The 24,886-nt window shown below is 44.6% G+C and overlaps 1 protein-coding gene across 1 annotated transcript in view; it reads right to left on the bottom strand.

Annotated features, from left to right (window-relative positions):
- The window catches only part of LOC309560728 (serine/threonine-protein phosphatase 1 regulatory subunit 10-like), a 70,279-nt gene that overhangs the window by 13,212 nt on the left and 32,181 nt on the right, over window positions 1-24,886 (bottom strand). Inside the window, exons 14-16 of the mRNA XM_082264360.1 lie at window positions 20,958-21,033; window positions 17,545-17,733; window positions 6,412-6,526 (exon numbers count right to left, since the gene is read on the bottom strand). Of these exons, the coding sequence (XP_082120486.1) occupies window positions 6,412-6,526; window positions 17,545-17,733; window positions 20,958-21,033 (380 nt within the window). The remainder of the gene's footprint in view (window positions 1-6,411; window positions 6,527-17,544; window positions 17,734-20,957; window positions 21,034-24,886) is intronic.

Below are 24,886 nucleotides of genomic sequence, written 5' to 3' on the forward strand. Positions count from 1 at the left end.
CTAATGTGTAAGGTAAAGTCTACAGGCTTGGAAAGATCAGTTTGTAAATGGATAGAAAACTGGCTAAAAGAATGTATTCAGAGAGTAATGGTTAATGATTCTCACTCTGAATGGTCTAGGGTTGTTAGTGGTGTACCCCAAAGTTCACTGTTGGGACCCTTACTTTTTAATATATTTATAAATTATATAGATCTGGGATTAAAAGTACAATTTCACATCCCCACACCGGTGTGAAACTAACCCACCCTCAAAAGATTGCGGATGCATTTGATGATTACTATAGTTCCTTGTATAATCTAGACAAAGACCCAGACAACCCCCAGCCTACGGAGACTGACATTCACAATTTTCTTCAACATCTTCATTTGCCATCCCTGTCTGCGGAATCTCTTTTGCGACTCAACGAGCCATTCACACTCCCAGAACTGACTAAAAGCCCTCCCCCTGAACAAATCTCCGGGCCCGGATAGTCTAACTAATAAATATTATTCTACTGTGCAAGACCTACTGGCACCTCATATGCTGCATCTATTTTCTGATGCTATCACTATCGGAAATTTTCCGAGTGAGATGCTACAAGCAAATATCACCACTCTTCCTAAACCTGGCAAACCCCCCACCTCACCTGCTAACTTTAGACCCATTTCCTTATTGAATAACAATGTTAAAGTCTTTGCCAAACTCATCACCAACAGACTAGCATCAATCCTTCCTACTCTAATTGGAGGGGATCAGATGGGCTTCGTTAGCGGACGAAGACAGACATGAGAACAGTCCTGCAGAGATTCGGCTTTTCTGGTCTGATCCTATCTGCCATACTTACCTTATACTCATCCCCATCAGCCAAAGTACTATCAGCTGGAGTCCTATCCAAAACCTTCCCTATCACAAATGGCACACGCTAGGGCTGCCCCCTCTCGCCCCTTATTTTTAACCTCTTAATTGAACCCCTGGCTGCCTCGTTACGCTAGAGCCCTCCGATTACTGGCTTTAAATTTCACCGCTCCCAACACATTATCACATTGTTTGCTGATGATGCGATACTCAGCCTCACAAACCCCAACGTCTCACTCCCAGCAGCCCATGACATCCTTTAGACGTTCAGTACACTTTCCTGCTATAAAGTAAACTTCAGCAAATCTGTAATCCTCAACATGGGATTGCATCCTACCGCACGCACACATTTGCAAACTGACTTACCATATACTTGGACTACCCTACCCTTACATTACTTGGGCATCAACTTGACATTTTCCACCGCAGGTCTAATAGCGTCCAATATGAAACCTCTTATTTCGTCCATTTTAGCAGATGTAGCTAAACTTAAGTATACTGAACTATCCTGGACCGGTAGAATTGCTGCTTTTAAAATGGTCTGTTTACCTAAAATACTTTATCTATTTTGTACCCTTCCTTTACATATCCCCCAAAGTTACATCGGCACCCTTACTAAACTCCTGCGTACGTTCATATGGCAGAAAAGAGCACGGTGCGCATACATCCACATGCTGCAACATAAATCAGTAGGAGGCATCGGTATCCCTGACATCCTTGATTACTACCACGCATCCCATCTAGCACCCCTACGACACTGGTTCTCTAAACAAGACAACCTCCCCTGGCTCCTCATAGAATCCACGCTCTCAAACGTAGAGGATCTCAGCACCCTGCTACTCGCTGACAGGTGGAAACATCTCTAAATTCACTTCGGCAGGTGTCAACACTATAGCGCAGGTCTACCAAGGTAAAGCTATTAAACCATTCCCTGTGTTGCAGCGCAAATTTACGTTGCCTGCACAGACCATCTTCCCATATAACAGCATCTTCAGTTTTCTCCCTAAACATCCTCCGCCGGAGGTGCACAATTGCGATCAGGTGGGTACGATTGTTCACATTTTCTGGTCCTGCAAAGGACTGACTTGTTTCTGGAGGAGGGTCTTCGAGGTTCTCTCCACTATCACTGGTGTACTGATCAAACCAAACCCTGCTTTGGCCCTTCTCACCTTGGACTGGAAACATTACCGCCTCATATGAGAACGGTCTTTGTCCACACGCTGATTGCAGCTAGAACCACCATAGCAAGGTATTGGAAACAGTCTAATGCTCCATCCCACCCTGAGGTTATACGACAGGTTAATGTTCAATATTCCTTAGAGAAAGCATACGCCTCCTCGACTCTTCGAGGCCTCAAATTTCACAAGGAATGGTTAATCTGGACTCAAAGCAAATATGTTCCCTCCTGTTGATAATTACTTTATCTGCCTGACACCCCTAATACATAAACCCGAACCGAAGGATATTATTTTCTTGTGTTTTGCCTGTGCTGTTCTTTTGATAACTTGACCACTGTTATATTTACAACTTGTTCCGACTTTACACATTGTGTACACATAAGTATTCTGTACTGTGTTTTCTTTTTTATCTTGTTTTGCTTGAAAATCTCAAAAACTATTGAAAGCAAAAAAGAAAAAAAAAAAAAAAAGTACAATTTCAGTCTTTGCAGGGGACACCAAGCTATGAAGCGGAATTACGTCCTTACAGGATGTCTCTAATTTACAATAAGATAAGTTTATCTTGGTCTCATCAGACCACAGGACATGGTTCCAGTAATCAGTGTTCTTAGTCTGCTTGTCTTCAGCACCGACAGGCTGACCCCCCACCCCTTCAACCTCTGCAGCAATGCTGGCAGCACTCATACGCCTATTTCCCAAATACAACCTCTGGATATGATGTTGAGCATGTGCACTCAACGTCTTTGGTCAAATATGGCGAGGCCTGTTCTGAGTGGAACCTGTCCTGGTAAACCGCTGTATGGTCTTGACCACCATGCTGCAGCTAAGTTTCAGGGTCTTGGCAATCTTCTTATAGCCTATGCTATCTTTATGTAGAGCAAAATTTCTTTTCTTTTTTTTGTTGTTTTTTTTTTTTTGTTCTTTGCCATGAGGTGCCATGTTGAACTTCCAGTGACCAGTATGAGAGATTGAGAGAGATAAATTTAACACACCTGTTCCCCATTCAAACCTGAGACCTGGTAACACTAAAGTGTCACATGACACCGGCGAGGGAAAATGGCTAATTGAGCCCAACTTGGACATTTTCACTTAGGGGGTGTACTCACTTTTGTTGCCAGTGGTTTAGACATTAATGGCTGTGTGTTGATTTATTTTGAGGGGACAGCAAATTTACACTGTTAAACAAGCTGCTCGCTCGTTTTACATTGTAGCAAAGTGTCATTTCTTTAGTGTTGTCACATGAAAAGATATAATAAAATATTTACAAAAATGTGAGGAGTGTACACACTTTTGTGGGATACTGTATAACGTTTAGGGGTTCTGAGTAATTTTCTAGCAAAAAAATTATGATTTTTACATGTAGGAGAGTGCCAGAATTGGCTTGGGCGGCAAGTGGTTAAGGGGGGATATGATCAACATGTATAAATAAATAAGTGGTCCATATAGTGAACTTGGCGTTGAGTTATCACAGTGGACAAGGGGGGACTCTTTTCATCTGAAGGAAAAGAGATTAAATCTCCAAATATGGAAAGGTTTCTTCACAGTAAAGGCTGTGAAAATGTGGAACAAACTCCCTCAAGAGGGGATTCTGTCCAGCTCAGTAGATTGCCTTAAAAAAGGCCTGGATTCTTTCTTAAATGTACATAATATAACTGGATATTAGTATTTATAAGTAAAGTTGACCCAGGAAATATTCAATTGCCTTTTGGGGGGATCAGGAAGGATTTTTTTTCCCTCTGCTGGAGCAAATTCGATCATGTTTTGCTGGGTTTTTTTGCATTCCTCTGTGTGTATAGGATTGTGTATATAGGATTGTATATTTTTTTTTTCCCTTTCATTGGTTGAACTTGAGTCTTTTTTTCAACCAGACTAACTATATATCATGATATTCAGAGCCATAGGGACCTTCTCAAGCTATAGCTAGAGGGGTGGGCTGCACAGACCTGTATAACAGGTTAACAGAAGGGTCTCAGTAGAGCTCACAGAGCTGCCTGAAGAACTTGACAATTGAAGATGAGGCTTGACCATCCACCTGGCAAAAAAGGTGTGAACAGAAAACCAGGTAGCAGCCTGGCATTTCTAAAAAACAGATGCACAATGCTAACAAGTCCAAGAACAACCAACAGATCTAGTAGAGTGTGCTTTGACTGGCAATGGTGGTATCTTGTCCTTAAGCCCAAAGCCTGGAATGATAAGTTGGTAGTTGGTTAAATCCACTTTGATGTCTACACAGACCAAAACAATCCCCCTGCTGTAAGAAGGAAATTACAAAATACAAAACCTCTGAAACAGAAGGAAGGTACTGAGAGCCTTCAGGTAGAAAAGACAAAAAAGAAAAAGAGGGGCGCACCGACCTAGTGCATTACCATAAAACCATTTATTAAAATATTAAAATGTGTACAAAGTACTCACAAGACTGGTGTGATACAACACACATCAAGAATAGCATATACAGTCTCCAAGGTAGCCAGGTCCCAATTGTGACAAATGGACATGCAGATGGTCGCATGGGGCTGCTGTGGCTAGGCTGACGCGTTTCAGGGGCGAGCCCCCTTCCTCAGAGCAGCATTTTTTCTGGCTCTGAGGAAGGGGGCTCGCCCCTGAAACGCGTCAGCCTAGCCACAGCAGCCCCATGCGACCATCTGCATGTCCATTCGTCACAATTGGGATCTGGCTACCTTGGAGACTGTATATGCTATTCTTGATGTGTGTTGTATCACACCAGTCTTGTGAGTACTTTGTACACATTTTAATATTTTAATAAATGGTTTTATGGTAATGCACTAGGTCGGTGCACCCCTCTTTTTCTTTTTTGTCTTTTCTACCAGTGGTTCTGGATACCCTTGATCCTGAAGGGGGCAGCAAGACCAAACAGCTCTCTCTACATTTGAGTTTGTAGTGCACCTCTTTCTACTCCATCAGACAGCACTTGAGCGCAGGAGGTTTTGTTTTACTACTGAGAGCCTTCAGACTGTCCGTGCGTTGTGCCAAAGAATGGCTGCCCCTTCAAGGGCATACTTTACAGGTGTTTCTTGCAAAAACTGCACCTAAGGTTTGGCATATGGACATAGCCTCCAATAGCAGGCTGCATGTCAAATCCTGCTAAAGAGGCTCTGGAAAGGGCTTCTAGCTTTTTATCCACTGGATCCTTTAATACTGGAAGATCCTCCTACATGGCAACAACCAAATCTACAGTGGGGATAGGCCACTTTATGAACTCTTCCCTAAGTTAAAAACTGTGGCAAACCACAGAGGAGGAGCAAAGCCTGCATTATGCCAATAACTATACAAAAAACATGGTAGAATAGTGAATGAATTGGAAAGCATTGTTTAGTCTGGAGGCTTATAAAATAACCCACACTAGTAACCTTAGATAAAACGGACTCTGGTAGTTCCAGGTCTAGACGCATGTAGACTTTGTCAGTAGGAGCAGCAATGGAGTCCTTTGGAGTTATGTAGACTGACACTTCTCAGGTACCAAGTGATCCACCATAGATAAGGCACCACCTTCAGCATCCCTCATTCTGCACCAAAGCAGCTGCATCTATGGCAGTGGTCTTAAAACTATGGCTCTCCAGTTGTTTAGGAACTACAATTCCCATCATGCCTAGTCATGTCTGTGAATGTCAGAGTTTTACAAATGCCTCATGGGACTTGGAGTTCTGCAACAGCTGGAGGGCCGTAGTTTGAAGATCCCTGATCTATGGGGACATCATACATTCTGGAGGAGAGGAAACACGCTTTAGACCCTGAGTCAGCTATTATGGGGGAATTTTACACAATCTTCGTCCTCCCAGGCAGGCAAACTCTTTCAGCAGACTTCAGGGAGTGGGTCCCTCCAAATTGTGAATAGATCTGGACCTGGAACCAACCCATGTTGCACCTAAGGTAACAGTTTTCACCTAACACAGTGTTCTGTGCACAAAGGCATACTACAGGCTGGCCCCACCTCTTCCTTACAGCAGGATCCAGGTACAGACTAGACTCCAAGGTTATGCTGAGGGTTAGCCAGTCCAGAAAGCAGGAAAATAATCCCCAAATAAAGAATGCCTACTAGAAGAAAATTAATCAAAATGTAATATGGTTTTCTTCTCTCGGAGCAGAGAGAAAATATCAGGCTGGCAGTGGGAGGAGTTGTACTGGACTGTCTTACTTTGTTTGCCAGTGTTCAAATCTCCTGCATGTGGCAACAAAACCCTATATCACGGAATACATCCTATACCCCTATAATATACATTTAAGAAAACTTTGTTACAGTGGTAGTAAAAAAAATAAAAATGATGCTGTAGGAGGTATCAGGCATCAAAGTGAATGTTAGCTTTTATGTAGGTTAGCTTTTTTGCTTAGCACAAAGAATCACAGCCCACTGTAATAAATTTGTGACCAAAAAAAATCTCACCAGGTGCTGGCGTGGCCAGACTCTGATTCTGTAGTGACCCAAGAAGCTGCTTTATCTTATCTGAGAAATCTGGCTGCTTCATCAGATCTTCTGGCTCAGCATTACCCTGAGCCCCCTACAAGATATAAACATTTTTCCAAATTAGAAAGTGATAAATATACAAATAGTACAATGCAAAACAAACACCTAAAAGTCTTGATTTACTACAGGAAAATTGCAAGTGTTATTTGCCATAAAGTTAAAGTGATTGTAAAGGTAGTTTTTATTAAAACAACAAACAAGGTATAAATTACCTACTCCATGCTAGGTTAACAGACAGAGCAGCCACAAACTTCCTCCTTGCATTCCAGGCTTCTCCTCTTCTGAGTGTGCCCCCATAGCAAGCCGCTTGCTTTGGGGGCACACCTGTGGACTTGCTCCAGAGCTGGGCTGTGTGCATCCACTGACACACACACCACACAGCCCCACTCCTTTCTCAGAGGTTTGATTGACTGCAGCAGGAGCCAATGGTTCACACTGCTGCTGAGCCTCCTGTGAGAAGGGAAGCTGTTGCAGACAGGCATAGCGCTGGATTAAGAGAGGACTCAGGTAAGTATTTAAGGGGAGCTGGTCACATTAAAAGTTGTTTTTACCTTAATGCAGAGAAGTAAAGACATTTTGCCTTTAGAATCATTTTAAAGGATAAGTTCACTTTAAAAAAATAAATAGATGCACACTTTTTTGCAAATAAAAAAATGTTCATCTTTTTTTTTTTTTTTTTGAGCCTGTAAACCATTGCACCATGGTGCCATGCAAGTCTCCTCCAGATCTGTCAGTGTATCTGTGCACCCAGGCAAGCAGATACAATCTGACAGGAAGAATTGATAAACTAGCTTCACAGCGCCATGGTAGTTCATTGAAAACTACAAGCCGACAGCCGCAAAGGATGTCAGACCTTGTAGTTCATTCACACACGCGGCCGTTCTGATCTCAAAAAGTTGACTTCCCAAAGGTAAACTTATCCTTTCGTTTTAGCCATGTGAGTTTAGGGCCTGAAGTATAGTTAAAACCCCCAAACATTGTATATTTTCTGAAGGCAAACACCCTAGAAGATAAAATAGTGGTAGTTCCAATTTATATACCACCCAAATATTGGCGTAATAATTAATGAAATGCAAAACTTCAGTAAAAAAAATATGGAGCACGCAAATGCAATATATTGTCAATATAAAAGAGGAGAATGTGCCAAGTAAATATATATCTAACATGTCAAGATTATATATATATATATATATATATATATTCTGTTCAGTTTTTACAGAAGAAAAAGAAGGAGAAGGACCTCCACTTGAAAGGATGACTAATGAATCGTTTGATGCATGTGTCTTTACAGAGGAAGACGTTCTAAGATTGCTGTCTAAAGTGAAGACAAATAAGTCACAGGGTCCTGATGAGATACACCCAAAATTATTAAAAGAGCTTAGTGGTGAGCTGGCAAAACCATTAACAGATTTATTTAACCAATCATTAGTAACAGGAGTCGTCCCGGAAGATTGGAAATTGGCAAATGTCGTGCCCATTCACAAGAAAGGTAGTAGGGAGGAGTCGAGCAACAATAGACCAGTGAGTCTGACATCAATAGTAGGCAAATTAATGGAAACCCTATTAAAGGATAGGATTGTGGAACATCTTAAATCCCATGGATTGCAAGATGAAAAACAACATGGGTTTACTTCAGAGAGATCATGTCAAACAAATCTTATAGATTTTTTTTGACTGGGTGACTAAAATAATAGACGGTGGAGGTGCAGTAGACATTGCATATCTAGATTTTAGTAAGGCTTTTGACACTGTCCCACATAGAAGACTTATCAATAAACTGCAGTCATTGAGCATGGACTCCCATATTGTTGAGTGGATTAGGCAGTGGCTGAGTGACAGACAACAGAGGGTTGTAGTCAATGGAGAACATTCAGAACAAGGTCATGTTACCAGTGGGGTACCTCAGGGATCTGTACTGGGACCAATTTTGTTTAATATCTTCATAAGTGATATTGCAAAAGGCCTCGATGGTAAGGTTTGTCTTTTTGCTGATGACACAAAGATATGTAAAAGGGTTGATGTTCCTGGAGGGAAACGCCAGATGGAAAAGGATTTAGGAAAACTAGAAGAATGGTCAGAACTCTGGCAACTGAAATTTAATGTGGATAAGTGCAAGATAATGCACCTGGGGCGTAAAAACCCAAGGGCAGAATATAGAATATTTGACAGTCCTGACCTCAGTATCTGAGGAAAGGGATTTAGGAGTAATTATTTCAGAAGACTTAAAGGTGGGAAGACAATGTAATAGAGCAGCACGAAATGCCAGCAGAATGCTTGGATGTATAGGGAGAGGTATAAGCAGTAGAAAGAGAGAAGTGCTTATGCCGCTGTACAGAACACTGGTGAGACCTCACTTGGAGTATTGTGCGCAGTACTGGAGGCCATATCTCCAGAAGGATATAGATACTCTAGAGAGAGTTCAGAGAAGAGCTACTAAACTAGTACATGGATTGCAGGAAAAAACTTACCAGGAAAGGTTAAAGGACCTTAACATGTATAGCTTGGAAGAAAGAAGGGACAGAAGGGATATGATAGAAACTTTTAAATACATAAAGGGAATCAACTCGGTAAAGAAGGAGAGCATATTTAAAAGAAGAAAAACTACCACAAGAGGACACAGTTTTAAATTAGAGGGGCAAAGGTTTAAAAGTAATATGAGGAAGTATTACTTTACTGAGAGAGTAGTGGATGCATGGAATAACCTTCCTGCAGAAGTGGTAGCTGCAAATACAGTGGAGTTTAAGCATGCATGGGATAGGCATAAGGCTATCCTTCATATAAGATAGGGCCAGGGACTATTCATAGGATTCAGATATATTGGCAGGGGCAGACTGGCAGCTTTCGGCCCAGGGGGCAAGTACAAACCAGAGGCACCCCTCCCACTCTCCTTCTTCCAGTCCTCCTCTTGATCCCCATTTCAAGCTGAAGCCCTGCTCCAGGTACTCTCTACTTACCGGCTGAATCCGGGTTCCTGACCTGACCAGCAGGGGGTGGTTGGGGGAAGCTGGGACAGCTTGGTTGCGGCTGGCCGGGGGAGAAGAGTCTCCAGTGGGGCATGGAACTGGTCTCTGCTCAGGCACAGTTTACACCATTCATGCTGGGGGAGGCCCGCGCTCTGTCCTTGTCTTCATCCCACACGCAGTAGGTCAGTGGCGGGGACTTTTTACTTCTTCATCTGGAATCCTTTAGGCATGTCTGTGGCAGAAGCAGTGCAGCCTTTTTACAGGGCATCAGAGTGGCCTAGGGGGCAATTGCCCCCCTGCCCCCTGGCCCAGTCCTCCCCTGTATATTGGGCAGACTAGATGGGCCAAATGGTTCTTATCTGCCGACACATTCTATGTTTCAAGGCATACAGTTGAGTGTGATAGTGAAAGGCAACAAACTTTTGATACCATAAATTTTTTTTACGGTCAGAATAATAGTTTAGTTTATTGTGAAAAAAAGAGGAAGTATGGTACAAACACAACCAATTACAGAATTGTACATAGTCAAGACAAACGTACAACCAGTACAAATACAGTAGAGATATTTTCACACCTATAGTACAGATACTTCAACAGTATATCTGTATCCAACAAAAATCAAGCACATGTAATACATTGTGGATTGTCAATCAAGAAACATGAGTATCACAACTTACTGAGGAACAACTAACCCACTCACGCTGTCCAGGGTTGCTAAACTCTGTCAAATTTCTTGGGACAGTTCCTGTTCAAGTAAGTCAGTTTATATAGTGGTAAGGCCCTGTCAACAGAATTTTTCCAGAAGACTACAGTTGGAGGGGAGGCTGTAATCCATTTAAGCAAAATATCTTTCTTGGCATAGCACAAAAGATATGCAATCAGAAGCTTAGTATATTGAGGCATCTGGTCATTCTCCTGCATGCCTAGTAGTGCTAGTTCAAGAGACTGCACCAGGGGCAGCTGGAGATGGCCATTAAGGAGATGGCTTCAAAGACTTTAGCCCAAAACTGTGCCACCCTGGGACAACTCCAGAACATGTGGAAGTATGTACCAGTGTCCAAGTAGCATCAACTACAGATTCGGTCCCTCTGTGGATATATTCTGTGCAATCTTTGGAGAGTATAACAAATCCTATGTAGAAATTTAGTTTGTATCAGTTTATCTCTGGAAGAGAAAACTAGCTTAGAGCTGTCCTCAAAGCAATCCTCCCAGTCCTCCCTGTCCAGCGAGGGGATGTCTGCCCTCCAAGCCTCTCACAACCTCTCCATCTTAGAGGAGTCAAGGCTAATCAACGACAGGTAAAGGGGAGAGGCTTAGGTAAGGCCCCTGCCCCAGAAGCTCCTTAATGGGGTCCATACTTTAGAGTAAAGGGCCATGGGAACTGGGCCGGGCAGCATGTCACAAATGAAAGTAGCGAAAGTTCATCCATTTGGGCTATTTAAATTTATTCAAGAGATCTCTAAAAGATAATACCCCTGCCGGCATTATGTCTCTGAGAACTTTAATACCCTGGTCTGCCCATACCCAGGGGTCAGGAATAGACCGAAAGTGAGAGATTAGGATTACCCCATAGTGGCTGAAAGAGCGACCATCAGTTCACTTTATAAAATCTCTTCCTAGCAGCTTCCCATACTCAGAGTAGTCCTAGTCGGACATGGAAGGTTAGCATAGGCCCTGGGGCCCTTATATACCAGGTTCTTAAGTTTATTGAGAGAGCCCAGGAGGGCCGCCTCCAAGCATAGAGCCGCATTGGCCCGAGAGAGGACGAACCACCAACATACCAAGACCAGTATTGCTGCCAAATAATATACAAGGAAGCTAGGCAATCCGCATTTTATAGGGAGACATAGAGTAGACTTCGCCAGATGTGGGGAGGATACAGCCCATATGAAGGTACCAATACAGCAGTCCAGCTCTCGAAAGAAGGAACCTGGAATCCACACAGGGCAATTGCAAAAAATATATTTAAATTTGGGGAGAAAGACCATTTATTAAGAATAATACGCCCCAGTAAGTTTAATGGAAGGGTCCTCCATCACAAACACTTGCCATGCAATTGTACAAGTACAGGATGAAAACCTACCGGGGTCATGCTGGATGATGATGCCTAAATACTTTAAGTTATCAACCTACAGTAACTGTGTTCATAGCCGTTTCTTGTGATAAGGGATCCAAGGGAGAGTATAGATTTGGACTGGTTAATAAGGATACCAAAGTAATGCCCAAACTGGTCAAAGAGTGCTAGGGCGGCTCGCAAGGAGGAATCCGCATCATGTAGATATAAAAAAGCATTGTCTGCATTAAGCGACACCTTTTCCTCCAGGGGGCTGACCCGTAGCCCCTAAACCTGTCGGGAAGTCCGTATCAAGATGGCCAGTGGCTCCAAAGCTAGAGCAAAAAGGGAGGGGGAGAGAGGGGACACCCCTGGCGTGTACCCTGCTAAAAGGGATTTTTTTCCTGGAAATCCTACTATTCGTGCGAATGAAAGCGTTGGGAGCTCGGTATGGCATACCCCACCAATTTAGGAACTGAGGACCAAACCCATATCTCCCCAATATCTCCCAGAGGTATCCTCACTCAACGGAGTGAAATGCCTTTTCGGCATCCAAAGAGGCCATGATTCTAGTGCCCCCGTTGGTGGATAAATTAAGAAGAAGGCATTTCAGATTAATGTTGGTGCTCTTACCGGGCTTAAACCCAGTCTGGTCAACATGGATGAGCTCATCCAGGACCTGTGACAACCAATTGGCAAGGATCTTAGCTAGAATTTTTGCGTCCATGTTAACCATTTACCCACTGGGAACTTAAACCCCCTTCCTAACCAGACCAATTTTCAGCTCTCACATTTTCAGTGACAATTACTCAGTCATGCAACACTGTACCCATATGAAATGTTCGTCCTTTTTTCCACACAAATAGAGCTTTCTTTTGGTGGTATTTAATAATCACTGGGTTTTTTATTTTTTGCGCTATAAATAAAAAAAAAAAAAAGGCCGAAAATTTTGTAAAAAAAAAAATTTTCCTTCGTTTTGGTTTTAAAATTTTGCAACTTTAGTAATTTTTCTTCATAAATTTTGGGCAAAAGTTATACTGCTACATATCTTTGGTATAAATAAATAAATCTATATTATTTGGTCTTTGTGAAGGTTATAGAGTCTACAAGCCATGGTGCCAATCATTGAAAATTGATCACACCTAATGTACTGACGGCCTATCTCATTTCTTGAGACACTAACAAGCCAAGAAAGTAAGAATACCCCCCAAATGACCCCCTTTTTGGAAAGTAGACATTCCAAGGTATTTCGTAAGAGGCATGGTGAGTTTTTTGAAGTTGTAATTTTTCCCCACAATTCTTTTTTTTTTTTTTTTTTTTTTTATATACAAACCAGGCGTTCTAGTAGCATAAATTACACATAGTTTCCTGATAACCTATTACACTTTTGAAGTCCCTGGAGCACCAGGACAATGGAAACACCCACAAAATGACCCCATTTTGAAAAGCAAAACACCCCAACACACAATCACAATGGAGGCATAATGAGTCTTTTGAACATGTCATTTTTTTCCAAGAGTTTTTGGAAAATGTGGAAAGAAAATTTAAAAGCATTTTTTGTTTTCTACACAAAGTTGACCATTTATAAGATATTTCTAACACATAGCATGTGCATAGCAAAAACGACACCCCAAAATACATTTTGTTACTCCTCCCGAGTATGGCAATACCTCATGTGTGACACAGCCTAGCCACGTACAGAAGCCCAACATTCAAGGAGCACTGTCATTTCCTGACTACCCATTACACTTTTGTGAGGCACTGTAGGGCACTGATGTGGCACGGAAGAGCACTGACGTGGCATGGATGTGGCAGGGATGAACACTGATGTGGCACGTATAAGCACTGACTTGGCATGGATGTGGCACAGATGAGCACTGAGGTGGTACGGATGAGCACTGAGGTGGCATGGGTAGGCACAGATGGGGCATGGATGTGGCACGGATGGGCATGATTGAAGCACGGATGGACATGACTGAGGTATGATTGAGGCATGGAGGAGGCGGGAGTGAGCGGTGCTGTGGTCTCTCTCCACTCGCTGTACCAATCGCTGTGTACAGTGCGTGAGGAGAGAACTGAACTGGACATGCGCCGATTTGTAGACAACTGTTCACTCCATCACTGGACGGAGCGTTCACGTGGTAAAGGGTCGCTGTCATTGGCCCTTTACCACGATCCGTGATGCGCCGGGTCCCGTGGAGCGCGATTCTGGGAGTACATCAATGTACGCCCTCCCAGAATAAGCCGACTGTTGCCATCATTTGGCTATGGCCTGGTCAGCAAGTGGTAATGGTCGGCAAGTGGTTAAGTAAGGAAATTGGTCTATAAAACACACAATCCTCAGGGTCCTTGCTGGGCTTGAGCACCAACACAATCACTCCCTCTGACATAGACGCAGGCAGAGACCCCTGGTGAGACAATTGTGAAAACAGGGCTATGAGTCTGGGGGCCAATAGATCTTGATAGGTGGAGTAGAACTTCACCAGGATTACATCAGCACTGGGGGCCTTACCTGGCTGCAGTTGGGCTATTGCTATCTGTACCTCCTCCAAAGAAATTTCCTGGTCAAGCCTATCACTAGTCTCCTGGGATAGGAGTAGGAACGGTCACCCCAACCAAGTATGCTTTATGATCGGATTCCTCATAGTCCACCCTAGTAGAGTACAGTGAACTCTAATACTGTAGAAATCGGTTATTAATTTCTTCGGGCCCTACCAGGGGAACCCCTCTCTCATCTCGAATTCTACCAATATAGTTAGTGAGGTGTCCCCGAGACAACCAGGCTAACATCCTAGAATTTTTGTCTCCATATTCAAATATTTGTTGGGCTGCATTTAGCATTGATTTCTTGGTCATTTCCAGTCTATGAAGTTCCACCGCCCGCACTGCATACTGCCAGGACCCATAGTTCAGGGCAGTAGGATCAGCAACATAGCCAGCCTCTTTACAGAGTAGGTCTCCCTCTAGCTCCTCCAAAGATTTCACAGACCTCCTCTTAGCTTTAGCAATGCAGGATATATATTCCCACCTGAGCCACCCTTTAAAGGCATCCTATACCAGCAAAGGATCCGAGGAATCCTCATTAGCCAACCAATACTGACAAAGAGACCCTAAAGGCATATCCTCTTGGATGTTACGGTCCGCTATCCTGTGCCCAGTCTCCACAGCCCACGTCCGATGGGAGGACCATGATCTGAGATACCCCTCGGGAGAATGTTCACTTCCGATATCCTCTGCAGCAGAGCCTGAGTAGTAAAAAACAGATCTATGCGGGAGAGGGTACGGAATGTAGAGGAGTGACAAGTGTATTCCCTGTCTGATGGATTGGATTAAAATTACGCCAGGCGTCCAGCAATGCAAAAGTGGAGGCCCACTGTGAAAGATCAGGGGACCATCTAGCAGACGGATGGAGTCTGTCCAGGTTCAGACAGGGAGCCAACTTAAAATCCCCCACTATCAGTACATTCTGAGCCCCATACTGCAACATGAGCTGCATAATACTATAGGTAGTAGTAGCAATGTTTGCATGTACAAGAAAGTATCTTTCACCCGGATCAGCCTTAAAATTTATAAGCTGAAAAGGAAGGCACCTATGCACCAAAATGCTCACCTCCCTAGAGTAACTAGAATAGGTAGTGTGATAATGGCAGCTTAAATGCATAAATGTGTGTTTTTTTTTTTTTTAATGTATGTGAATACAAGGGAACTGTTAACTACTGAGTTCAAGCCCCGGAGAGCACTGAGAACTTAGCCATAATATGTAGAATTAAAAAAATTGTAGGAGAGCTGGTACATAGTCACAACCCACTAGAGGCCATAAACCTGTCTGGGCAGGAGACCACTCCCTTCCCAATATAGTGCAACGTACACAGAAACCTTTGAATTCACAAGTAGTAAAGATTGAGTCACAGAATAATTTTGCGTAATCAAATAAGAGAACTCTGAAAAAATAACCAAAGCAAAGAAAACAAACAAAAAGTCCCCAACGGCTGACCACACAACCCTCCCACCCCGCAGATCCTTTAAACTGGAATCATGCATAGAGCCCCAAACAAATCTTATAGGATATCCCAGTAGAGGAAGCGTGTGCCGATAAGCAGGAGACAGTAAAAAACCCCTCTATATTGAACTCACGGGGGGGCTAGAGCACCCAGTGACAGAGAGCACTCACCATCAGTCCCAATAGGAGGTGCTAGAGATACAGGAAAAACAGATGGTTAAGTTCACCTGGACTAGCCAGGGGTAGAAACTTCGAAGTGTGTTGCATAAAAACCTGGAACAGTTAAACGAATTGAACCTGGCTGGGCGAAACTCCGGAGCAAGCATGGCCATACATCCTGATGGTAAAAGACAGCCAGAAGGATCATAAAATAAGTGAGAATTCAAGCAGCCATGCCCTAAGGTACAGTGGCAACCCTGCAGTATAATTACAGGACTCCAGTCAGGTATAGAGGCTCAGCCAAAACCCCTGAAAACAAACAGAAAAATCAACCCCTCTGGTGAGCAGGGATGAGCAGGAAGCACACTCATCTCAAAGATGGCAGCGATTCTAGCCAAGAAGCAGAATCCTTGGGATTAGTGAAGAATGGCGGTTTCACCATCCACCACCCCCAACTTCGCCAGGAACAGGATACCATAATGGATTCCTTTAGCCTGCACGGCTGCCTTGACCGCGTCTGAATATCTACGCTGTTTCTGCGTCTCCATGGTTTAATCCAGGTAATAGGAGCAATTTATTATTTTGATAGGAGAGTTCCCCCTTGGCCCAAGCAGCCCGCATAATCTCATCTCAGTAGTTCAGCAACCTGAGGATTAGCGTACAGGATGGGGAGCCCGCAGGGCCTGGTTGTGGCGGCACCCTATGAGCCCTTTCCACTGGGAAATATGGGGAGAGCTGGGCCAGAGGTAAAATGGAGCGCAGCAGATCCTCCACAAAGATAGAGGGGTTATTACTCTCAGCTCCCTCTGCCAAATCCACTATCTGCAGATTATTTCTTCTACTGCAATCTTCAGCATCTTCAGCCTGATATTCCAAGGCTCTCACCTCAGTTTGCAAGGTGTGAACCGTCGAATGCTCCTGTGAGACATTCTCCACATGGCTGATCCGCTGCTTGGCGTTAGTGAGTCGGGCATGGATCTTGTCCAGGTCCTGTCTAATGAGGCCAGTGTCCAGCTGCACTGCCTCTATCTTCGCAGTCAGGACAGTCTGGCAGGCCGTCATCGCTGCCATAACCTGGGGAATACCCGGGCGAGAAGGAGCGGCGGTGTCTTCCCCTGTTCTGTCAGGGTAGCCATGTTGGAACACTTCCCACTACTTCCCGCCACACACGACACAGGACTAGCCGGGTCAGGCACACACAGGTGAAAATGGGGCTTCTTACCACCCCTCGATTTACCAGATGATTTGTAAGGCATAAGGGATCGATTTACTCAGCGCAGGAGAGAGTCAAACCAGGTAAGGAAAAAAAAAAAAAAAAAAAAACACGATTCACTCTAGCAGAGCATCTGACAATAAACTTGTCAAAATTACGCACACTCCCGGCAGCGGACAATGTAAGGCTGGCCATACATTATACAATTTTCTTACTCCGTTTTCATTTCCCTCCTAGATTGTAAGCTCTAACGAGCAGGACTCTCTGATTCCTCCTGTATTGTATAAATCCTGTATAATACCAATAATTTAGATTCATCAAAACGATGTAAAATGAGGTCAAATCTAAACTCTTTCAATTTGTATGCAATCAGGCAGGCCCTTGCACTACATAACTGAAGGTAAACATAAAGGAAATTGAAGAAAATTGTATAATGTATGGCCAGCTTAAGGTTTATGGCAGTGGCAGTAAAAGGTTTAAAGGCAATGCAGGATAATGCAGTAACCTCTAGCTACGATCTAACAATCATCTCAACTAAGATAAATGCAGTAGACTAAAGCTTACAATGAGTTACCATGGTGTATTATTACATAATTCTCAGTGTTACTATCTAGTACAAAAAAATAATGTCTCACAAATGGCGTACAATATGAAATCTACCCACCATAATGGATGTCAGAATCTCTTGCACGGTGCCTGGCAACGGGTTTGTTTGTGACTTTGTATTTCCCATGCTGCCCATTAAGTTAGCAAGTACAGGAGGCAGCTTAGCACCAGAGGACAAGTCCAGAGATTGAGAACCTGTACTCTGGTCCATTGACACATTGTACGAATTATCATCCATAGAACACTCCTAATGAAAGAAAAGAAAAAAGTGACTTGTATGTAATAAAACATTCTTTTGTTATAGATAATAATAATAAATCATTATATTGTATTAGTTACAAATATGCTACTCCAGCTGGAAGATCTTACTTTTGACCTGAAAACAACAAAACTGAATGGATTCCCCCATCCACACAAATGCGGTAGAGGAATCCTCCCCGATGTGTTATTGTATTCCAACAGCGGGACTCCTCAGCTGTCATAATAAATTGATCAAATAGAAATTTTCCAACAAGTCCATTTGTAGGAAGTCAAATGGATCGAAATTTGTCTGGTCCCTGATGAACTGGACGAATTTTGATCCATCTACAGCCAGCTTTAGTGTAAAGAAGCGCAGTGCCTTCTAAGTGCAGCAAGACATTTAATGTAAAGTAAAGCAGTATTACACTCCCATAACACAGGTGAATGAGAGGCACTTCAGCAAGATGTGCAAGTCCTCTGGGGCATCACTGGATCGAATCCTGGTGGTGGAGGCAGGGGGTTCCTCCGTATGCAAAGGGGCGGCCTTGGTGGTGTCCGTGGGCTCCCCGTCAGCTGGTGGAATGCTGGCACTCGTGGGTCCTGGGATCCTGACGTCACTCCTGGCGGTGATGCGGGACGCTATGGCGAGGTGTTTGCGGAGCATGCGCTCCTTTTTCACGGCCTGAAGAAGAAGCGATGCTCCGCAAACGCGTCGTCGTAGCGTCCCGCATCACTGCCAGGACTGATGTCAGGATCCCAGGACCCACAAGTGCCAGCGTTCCACCAGCTGACGGGGAGCCCACGGACACCACCAAGGCCGCCCCTTTGCATACGGAGGAACCCCCTGCCTCCACCACCAGGATTTGATCCAGTGATGCCCCAGATGACTTACACATCTTGCTGAATTTCCTCTCATTCACCTGTGTTATGCGAGTGTAATACTGCTTTACATTACATTAAATGTCTTGCTGCACTTAGAAGGCACTGTACTTCTTTCCTCTTGTCTCCCCCCAGAGATCACTTCTGTCTCTCCCGCCGGCAGCCGCTACAGTGGACAGCTATCCCCTGAAATTGGGACCCCCTCACCCCTGTTTTTTCCCCCTCTCCTCTCTTCCGACCCCCCCCCCCCCAGGTCCCCAGGACTAGACCATACTGAGACCTCTTCTTGCGCCAATGTACCACTAACCATATAGCCAGCTTTAGTGTGTATGCATGCAAAGCTCTATTTCTATAGGTATCAAAGAAATCAATTGTCCTTTAATACTCCAGAATCCACACAATGTAGAAAGTAAAGTAGTTGGTCTACAACCAGAATCATTAAATGTTTAAAGAACAATTTTGCCTTCAGTAAAGTTGTCCTTTAATAAATCCCCCAACTTCCTACATGCAGCAATCTAGGATAAAAACGTACCTTCTTCCCTTGATCAGCAATCTTTACTTCAAGGCCCTGACTGGCTCCTCTTAATACTTACTATAGGCTTACTCACATGAATGAATAGGGTTCGGGGCATGAATGCACATTATGAAGAGGAGATGGCCAGGACCTTGCGCAAAGAGAGATTGCTGGATTGGACAGTAAAGCGTTATCCCAGATAGGCTACATACAGGGGGATTACATACAGGGGGATTAAAGGTGGAGTATTCCTTTAACAACTTGACTCCAAGACCAATCCTGACATTTCCCTCATACATGTAAAAATCAACATTTTTTTTGGGCTAGAAAATTACTTAGAACACAAACAGTAAATCATTTTTAAGCAGAGGTCCAAGAGAATAAAATGTTGGATGATACAATCAATAAGTCACACAATATTTGTGCACCGTTTTTTCAAACCCAAATGTTTTGGAAAAATACACTTTAATAAATTTGACTGAACACAAACAACAGAATACCAAATTCTTTAGTAAAATATAAAATATGAAGTTATACAGAGTAAATGGATACCAAACATGTCATGCTTTAAAATTGCACAAACACATACGGTACATTAAATCATCCATAGGTGATGCTTTAGAAGCCTATACAGGTTACCAGTTTCAAGTTACACAGGAGGTCTGGTGCTAGAATTATTGCTCTCACTTGGACGATCAAGGCCATAACTAAAGTGTGGTACATTTGCTGTTTACATTTGCATGCAGGACTGAGCACGGGGGAACAGAGGCATTAACCTACTTTATTATCCATTGTAATATATATATATATATATATAAATATATATATATATATATATATATAAATATATATATATATATAAATATATATATAAATATATATATATAAATATATATATATATATATATATATATATATATATATATATATATATATATATATATATATATATATATATATATATATATATATATATATATATATATAATAAAGATTGTATTTATTTGGATAAACTTTATTTCTACCACAAGGGAATAACAATATCCCTTGTGATAGAATGGGCCATGACAGGACCTCTTTAGATCCTCTAGCCTCCAAAGCATTTGATCAAACTAAGATCAGTTTGATCAGATGCTATTCAAGCCATTAACAGCTTGTCAATGAACCAACCGAAAACCAGAAGAGACTAAAACCACGTTGCTACCAGTTTCTAACGTCACAAAAGAGGGGCAGGAACTTCCGTTCTTGCCACTGGACTTGTTGCATCATAATTTATTTTTTATTTCAGGTACTTATATAGCGCTGTCAATTTACGCAGCGCTGTTACATATACATTGTACATTCACATCAGTCCCTGCCCTCAAGGAGCTTACAATCTAAGGTCCCTAACTCACATACATACACAGTAGGGCCATTTTTTTTATACAGGATTCAATTAACCTACCAGCATGTCTTTGGAGTGTGGGAGGAAACCGGAGTACCCGGAGGAAACCTACGCAGGCACAGGGAGAACATGCAAACTCCAGGCAGGTAGTGTCGTGGTTGGGATTCGAACCAGTGACCCTCTTGCTGCTCGGTGAAAGTGCTAACCACTACAACAACCCGACAGGAGAGCCCATAAATGTGGGGGGAGGGGGGAACCTTATCCTACACAGGCCTGTAAAAATGATGTATAGCCACTGAGTCAGTCAGTTTTTCATGAAAGAGAATTGGCACCTGAGAAGAACAGTGCAGAGATCATGGTTGTAGCCTCAATCATGATTCCGGTATAACTACTTCAATACGAGGCTTTATATATATGTATATTGAGATGGTCAAAGCCCTAGTTTTTAACTTACCTCATCCAGTGGTATGAGCTTTGGTGGTGCCGGCTCATAAGGCTCAGGGTCCGGTTCATGTGGGGTGTCAGGAACACTGTTAAGAAAAATTAAAAGTTTAGACTTTACAGTATAAAAAAAACAAAAAAAAAATGGATTTTTGACTTACCGTAAAATCCTTTTCTCTTAAGTTCATTGACGGACGTAGTTCTCTCTCATTCATATCAGTAGGGTAATACTGCCCCCTACAGGAGTAGGACACTAGGCAGGAAAAAGTTCTGGCTACGCCTATGTGCAGTGGGTGTACCCTCTCTTCCTGCATAGGATGTCAGTTTTGTATCAAAGCAGAAAGTAACACCTACCCAACTCAAAATAGTGGGACGGGTACTGCGTCCGTCAATGAACTTAAGAGAAAAGGATTTTCCGGTAAGTCAAAAATCCAGTTCTCTCTATCGTTCATTGACGGATGCAGTTCTCTCTGATTCATATCAGTAGGGACGTCCCAAAGCAGTGCCATAAAATGATGGGTGGGAACAGCAGAAAAGAACAAGTCCCCAAGGCCAAACATAGCCAACCGGGCAACATAAGACTCATCAGAACAAAAGATGAGGCCCACCTGAAAACAAACAGTAAACACCCTCAAGGAAGGCCAAAAGCCCTCCAAACAGCAGCCAGCAAAAAACCTTGCGGCCGAAAAGAGGCATTTGCAGATGCCAGCACATCCACCTCATAAAACGTAGCAAAAGGTGTGAACAAATGACCAGGTAGCCACCTTGCAACCTGAATCACAGATGCCTGTATGGCAAAAAGCCCAGGAAGCACTAGGCGCCCAAGTAGAAAGCGCCGAAATAGGGAAATGAAGAAGCCTGCACCACCGACTGTCCGATTCACCTGGAAATAGTCGCAGCAGACACAGGGAGCCCTGTCCTTGGGCCATCCGTGAGCACAGAGAGCGAACCTGACTACGGGAAGACTCAGTAGTCGCCAAGTACCCCTCGAGTGCCCGAACTCCATCCAGAGTATGCAGCACACATTCCGTAGGATGAGGGGGCTCAGGACACCAGATAGCAACACAATGGCCCGTGCAAGTGAACACTAGAAACCACTTTCGGAGGGAAGGACTGAGCCGGACGAAATACTATCTGGCCCCATGAACCAACATATAAAGAGAATGACAGGACAATGTCGCCAGTGCCAACAACCCGCGTGCAGAGTGACAGAAACCAAGGCCACCTCCTGCAAAAAGGTAAGCAGGGGATATCCTCAATACTCGCAAAGGTGGGTCTGGAAGAACCGACTGCACCAACCAAGGTCCCCAGTTGGGGACGGAGGTCGCACTGAAAGAACCAAGTGTCGCACCCCCTGGAAAAAGTTACGCACCAGGGAACGGGTGGCCAACAAACTGTGGAATAAAAATTATCAAACCGAAACCTGACAGTACTCAAGGCCAACTTTTGATCAACCCCCCCCGTTGAAGGAAGCCAAGATCCGGCCACTGAGCAAAAGCGAGGGGAGCCCAGGAAACTTACACCACGCAATACGCGACTTTCTCATATGATGAAAAAAATCATCATAGAATACGTTGCCCACGCTTTAAACAGGGCGGGAATCACAGAAGCAGACAATCCCCTGTCCTTTTACACCTGGCTTACAACAGTCAAGCCGGGCCGGCAAGTCAGCGACCGTAAAGCCGCATGGGAGATCGGCCCTGGAGAGAAGAAACCCTCCCTGAGAGGAAGCCTCCAAAAAGCGTCAGCAGCAAGCCTGACCAGGTCGGCGTACCAAACTCGGCGAGGCCAGTCCGGAGCCACGAGAATGACCAAAATCCCTGCCGCCTCGATCCTGCAAAGGATTCTTGGCAGCAACTGGAGAGAAGGAAAGGCAGACAGCAGCTGACACTGACCTCGGCCAATCTGCGAGCACTCTCGCATGACCATGCCAGCGTCAGCCTTGCACAGGTGACCACGCCAAAGATCTCAGCATCGATCATGATGAACCTAGCGAATGTTTTTGCCCAGGACACAACCCATGGGGCCACCATTGCACCCGCCAGAGGGTCCCCAGAGCGGGCCACGACCTCTGCACTATCCTGTAGATGCAATGCCAACAGGCCCACGTCTGGAGTGCCCCCAAACTAAGGCACAACTGCTGGAACGACTCCGGATGAAGGGACCATTGCCCTGCATCCAGGGCTAGTTGACTGAGGCAAACCGCCTACCAATTGTGTCGTTTCCCCCCTGGAAAGGGAACAGCAGATAGAGCTGGAACAAGGTGCTCTGCCCAATGAAGAAACAGCACTTCCAAGGCCGCAAAGACACTTTTGGTGCCCCCATGGTGAATGACACAAGCCACGATCGCGGCGTAGTCAATTGAAAGTGCACCGGAGAGCTGCAGGTGCCGATCCAGTTAACTAGGCAAAGCTGGATCGCTCTCAGCCCCAGGACATTAAGCGGTAACCTGGATCCTCCAGGGACCATACTCCCGAAGCAGAAAACCTGCCGAGGACTCCTCCCCACCCGGACAAGCTTGCATCCGTGGTGACAATTGTCCAGTAGACGGGGAGGAAGGATTCCAGAGCAAGACTCCCCGGGCACCCGGCCCAGCCGGATCCGAATGTTTAGAGAGTTTGGATTCTAGTCGCCTATGAGAAGGATTGCCTCCTGGGGGATCCCAGAGAGGGATTGAGTGAAAGGGACCATCTTGAAAAACACCACCATCAGTCCCAGAACTCGCATGCAGGTCCAAAGGGAAGACCATGTGCGGAACAGCAACAGTCAACCAGAGTCTAAAGTGCCAAGAATTTTGACCTCGGAGGGAGAAACACCCTGACCGAGGACGGTGACAACCAACTTCGTTGTCAGCCCCGTAGGGGACTCCAAACAGAGAAGCAGAGCGGCCAGGAAACCAGGGCCGATACGCCCCGCTGCCGCAACAGCGCCTGGACCGGAGCCAACACCGTCGTGAAGACCCTAGCAGCATAAGCAAGACCAAAGTGTAATGCCACAAACCAAGAGATCCTTCCCCACAGCAAAAAACTGAGAACCCGTAGCTGTCCAGAACATAACAGACGTGAAGGTAGACAGCTTGATGTCTATGGAGGCCAGGAAGCCCCCTGATGTAGAGAAGCAACCACCGTGCGAACCAATACCAACTTGAATTTGTGATCTGCACTGAAACCATCAAAGGACCAGTAGGTACAGCTTGTTGAACCAGAGCCTGAACTGCCCCACAGAGCGCCTGTAAGCGATCAGGAGAAAGCCATATATTGAAAGGGAAAAACCTTACCGGAAATAAATGGATCGAAACTTGATCTTGCAACCGGACCACATGACCTCCTGAACCCAGTCAGCCTGGGATCCGGGCCAGCCGCAGGTCCTCGACCCCCTAGATGGGAGAGGAAGCACCTTCAGGCCAAATAGGCCTTGTCCGCAGGTCTGGAAAAAACCCAACCCACGTACGCCAGACCAGGGTCGTCTGGAACCCACACGGAAGTCTGGGAGGACTTCACCACATCGACTGTCTCCGAGGGACGAAGAAACTGACCCGAAAGGGAGGAACCCCGACTGCGACGAAGGCCCTCACCCTTTACAGCCTGTGAAACAAAACAAACACTCTTCCCCCCGTGAGACTCTTACATAATGTCATCCAGGGCATCGACAAACAGGCAATCCCCCTGAAAAGGGAGATCCATTAAGACCTTCTTAGAAGTTTGATCCGCAGACCAACACTCCGGTCAAGTAGACTCCGGTCAACCACCGCCGAAAACGACAAGGTGACTATACAAGAGAGCCTCGACCAGCGTGGCATCGCAAACAAAATGCAGACCCTGCGCCAGCTGATCCAACAGCTCCCCCAGGGCAAGAGGGACATGCCCCACACCAAGCTGCCGTGTTGGAACTACGCCCATCAGGCAGAGTCTGCGTGGCAAGGGCAAACAAACACTGTCCCCA

The sequence above is a fragment of the Pelophylax lessonae genome, assembly GCF_965119305.1.
Source record: "Pelophylax lessonae genome assembly, chromosome: 7".
NCBI classification, from domain to species: Eukaryota; Metazoa; Chordata; class Amphibia; order Anura; family Ranidae; genus Pelophylax; species Pelophylax lessonae.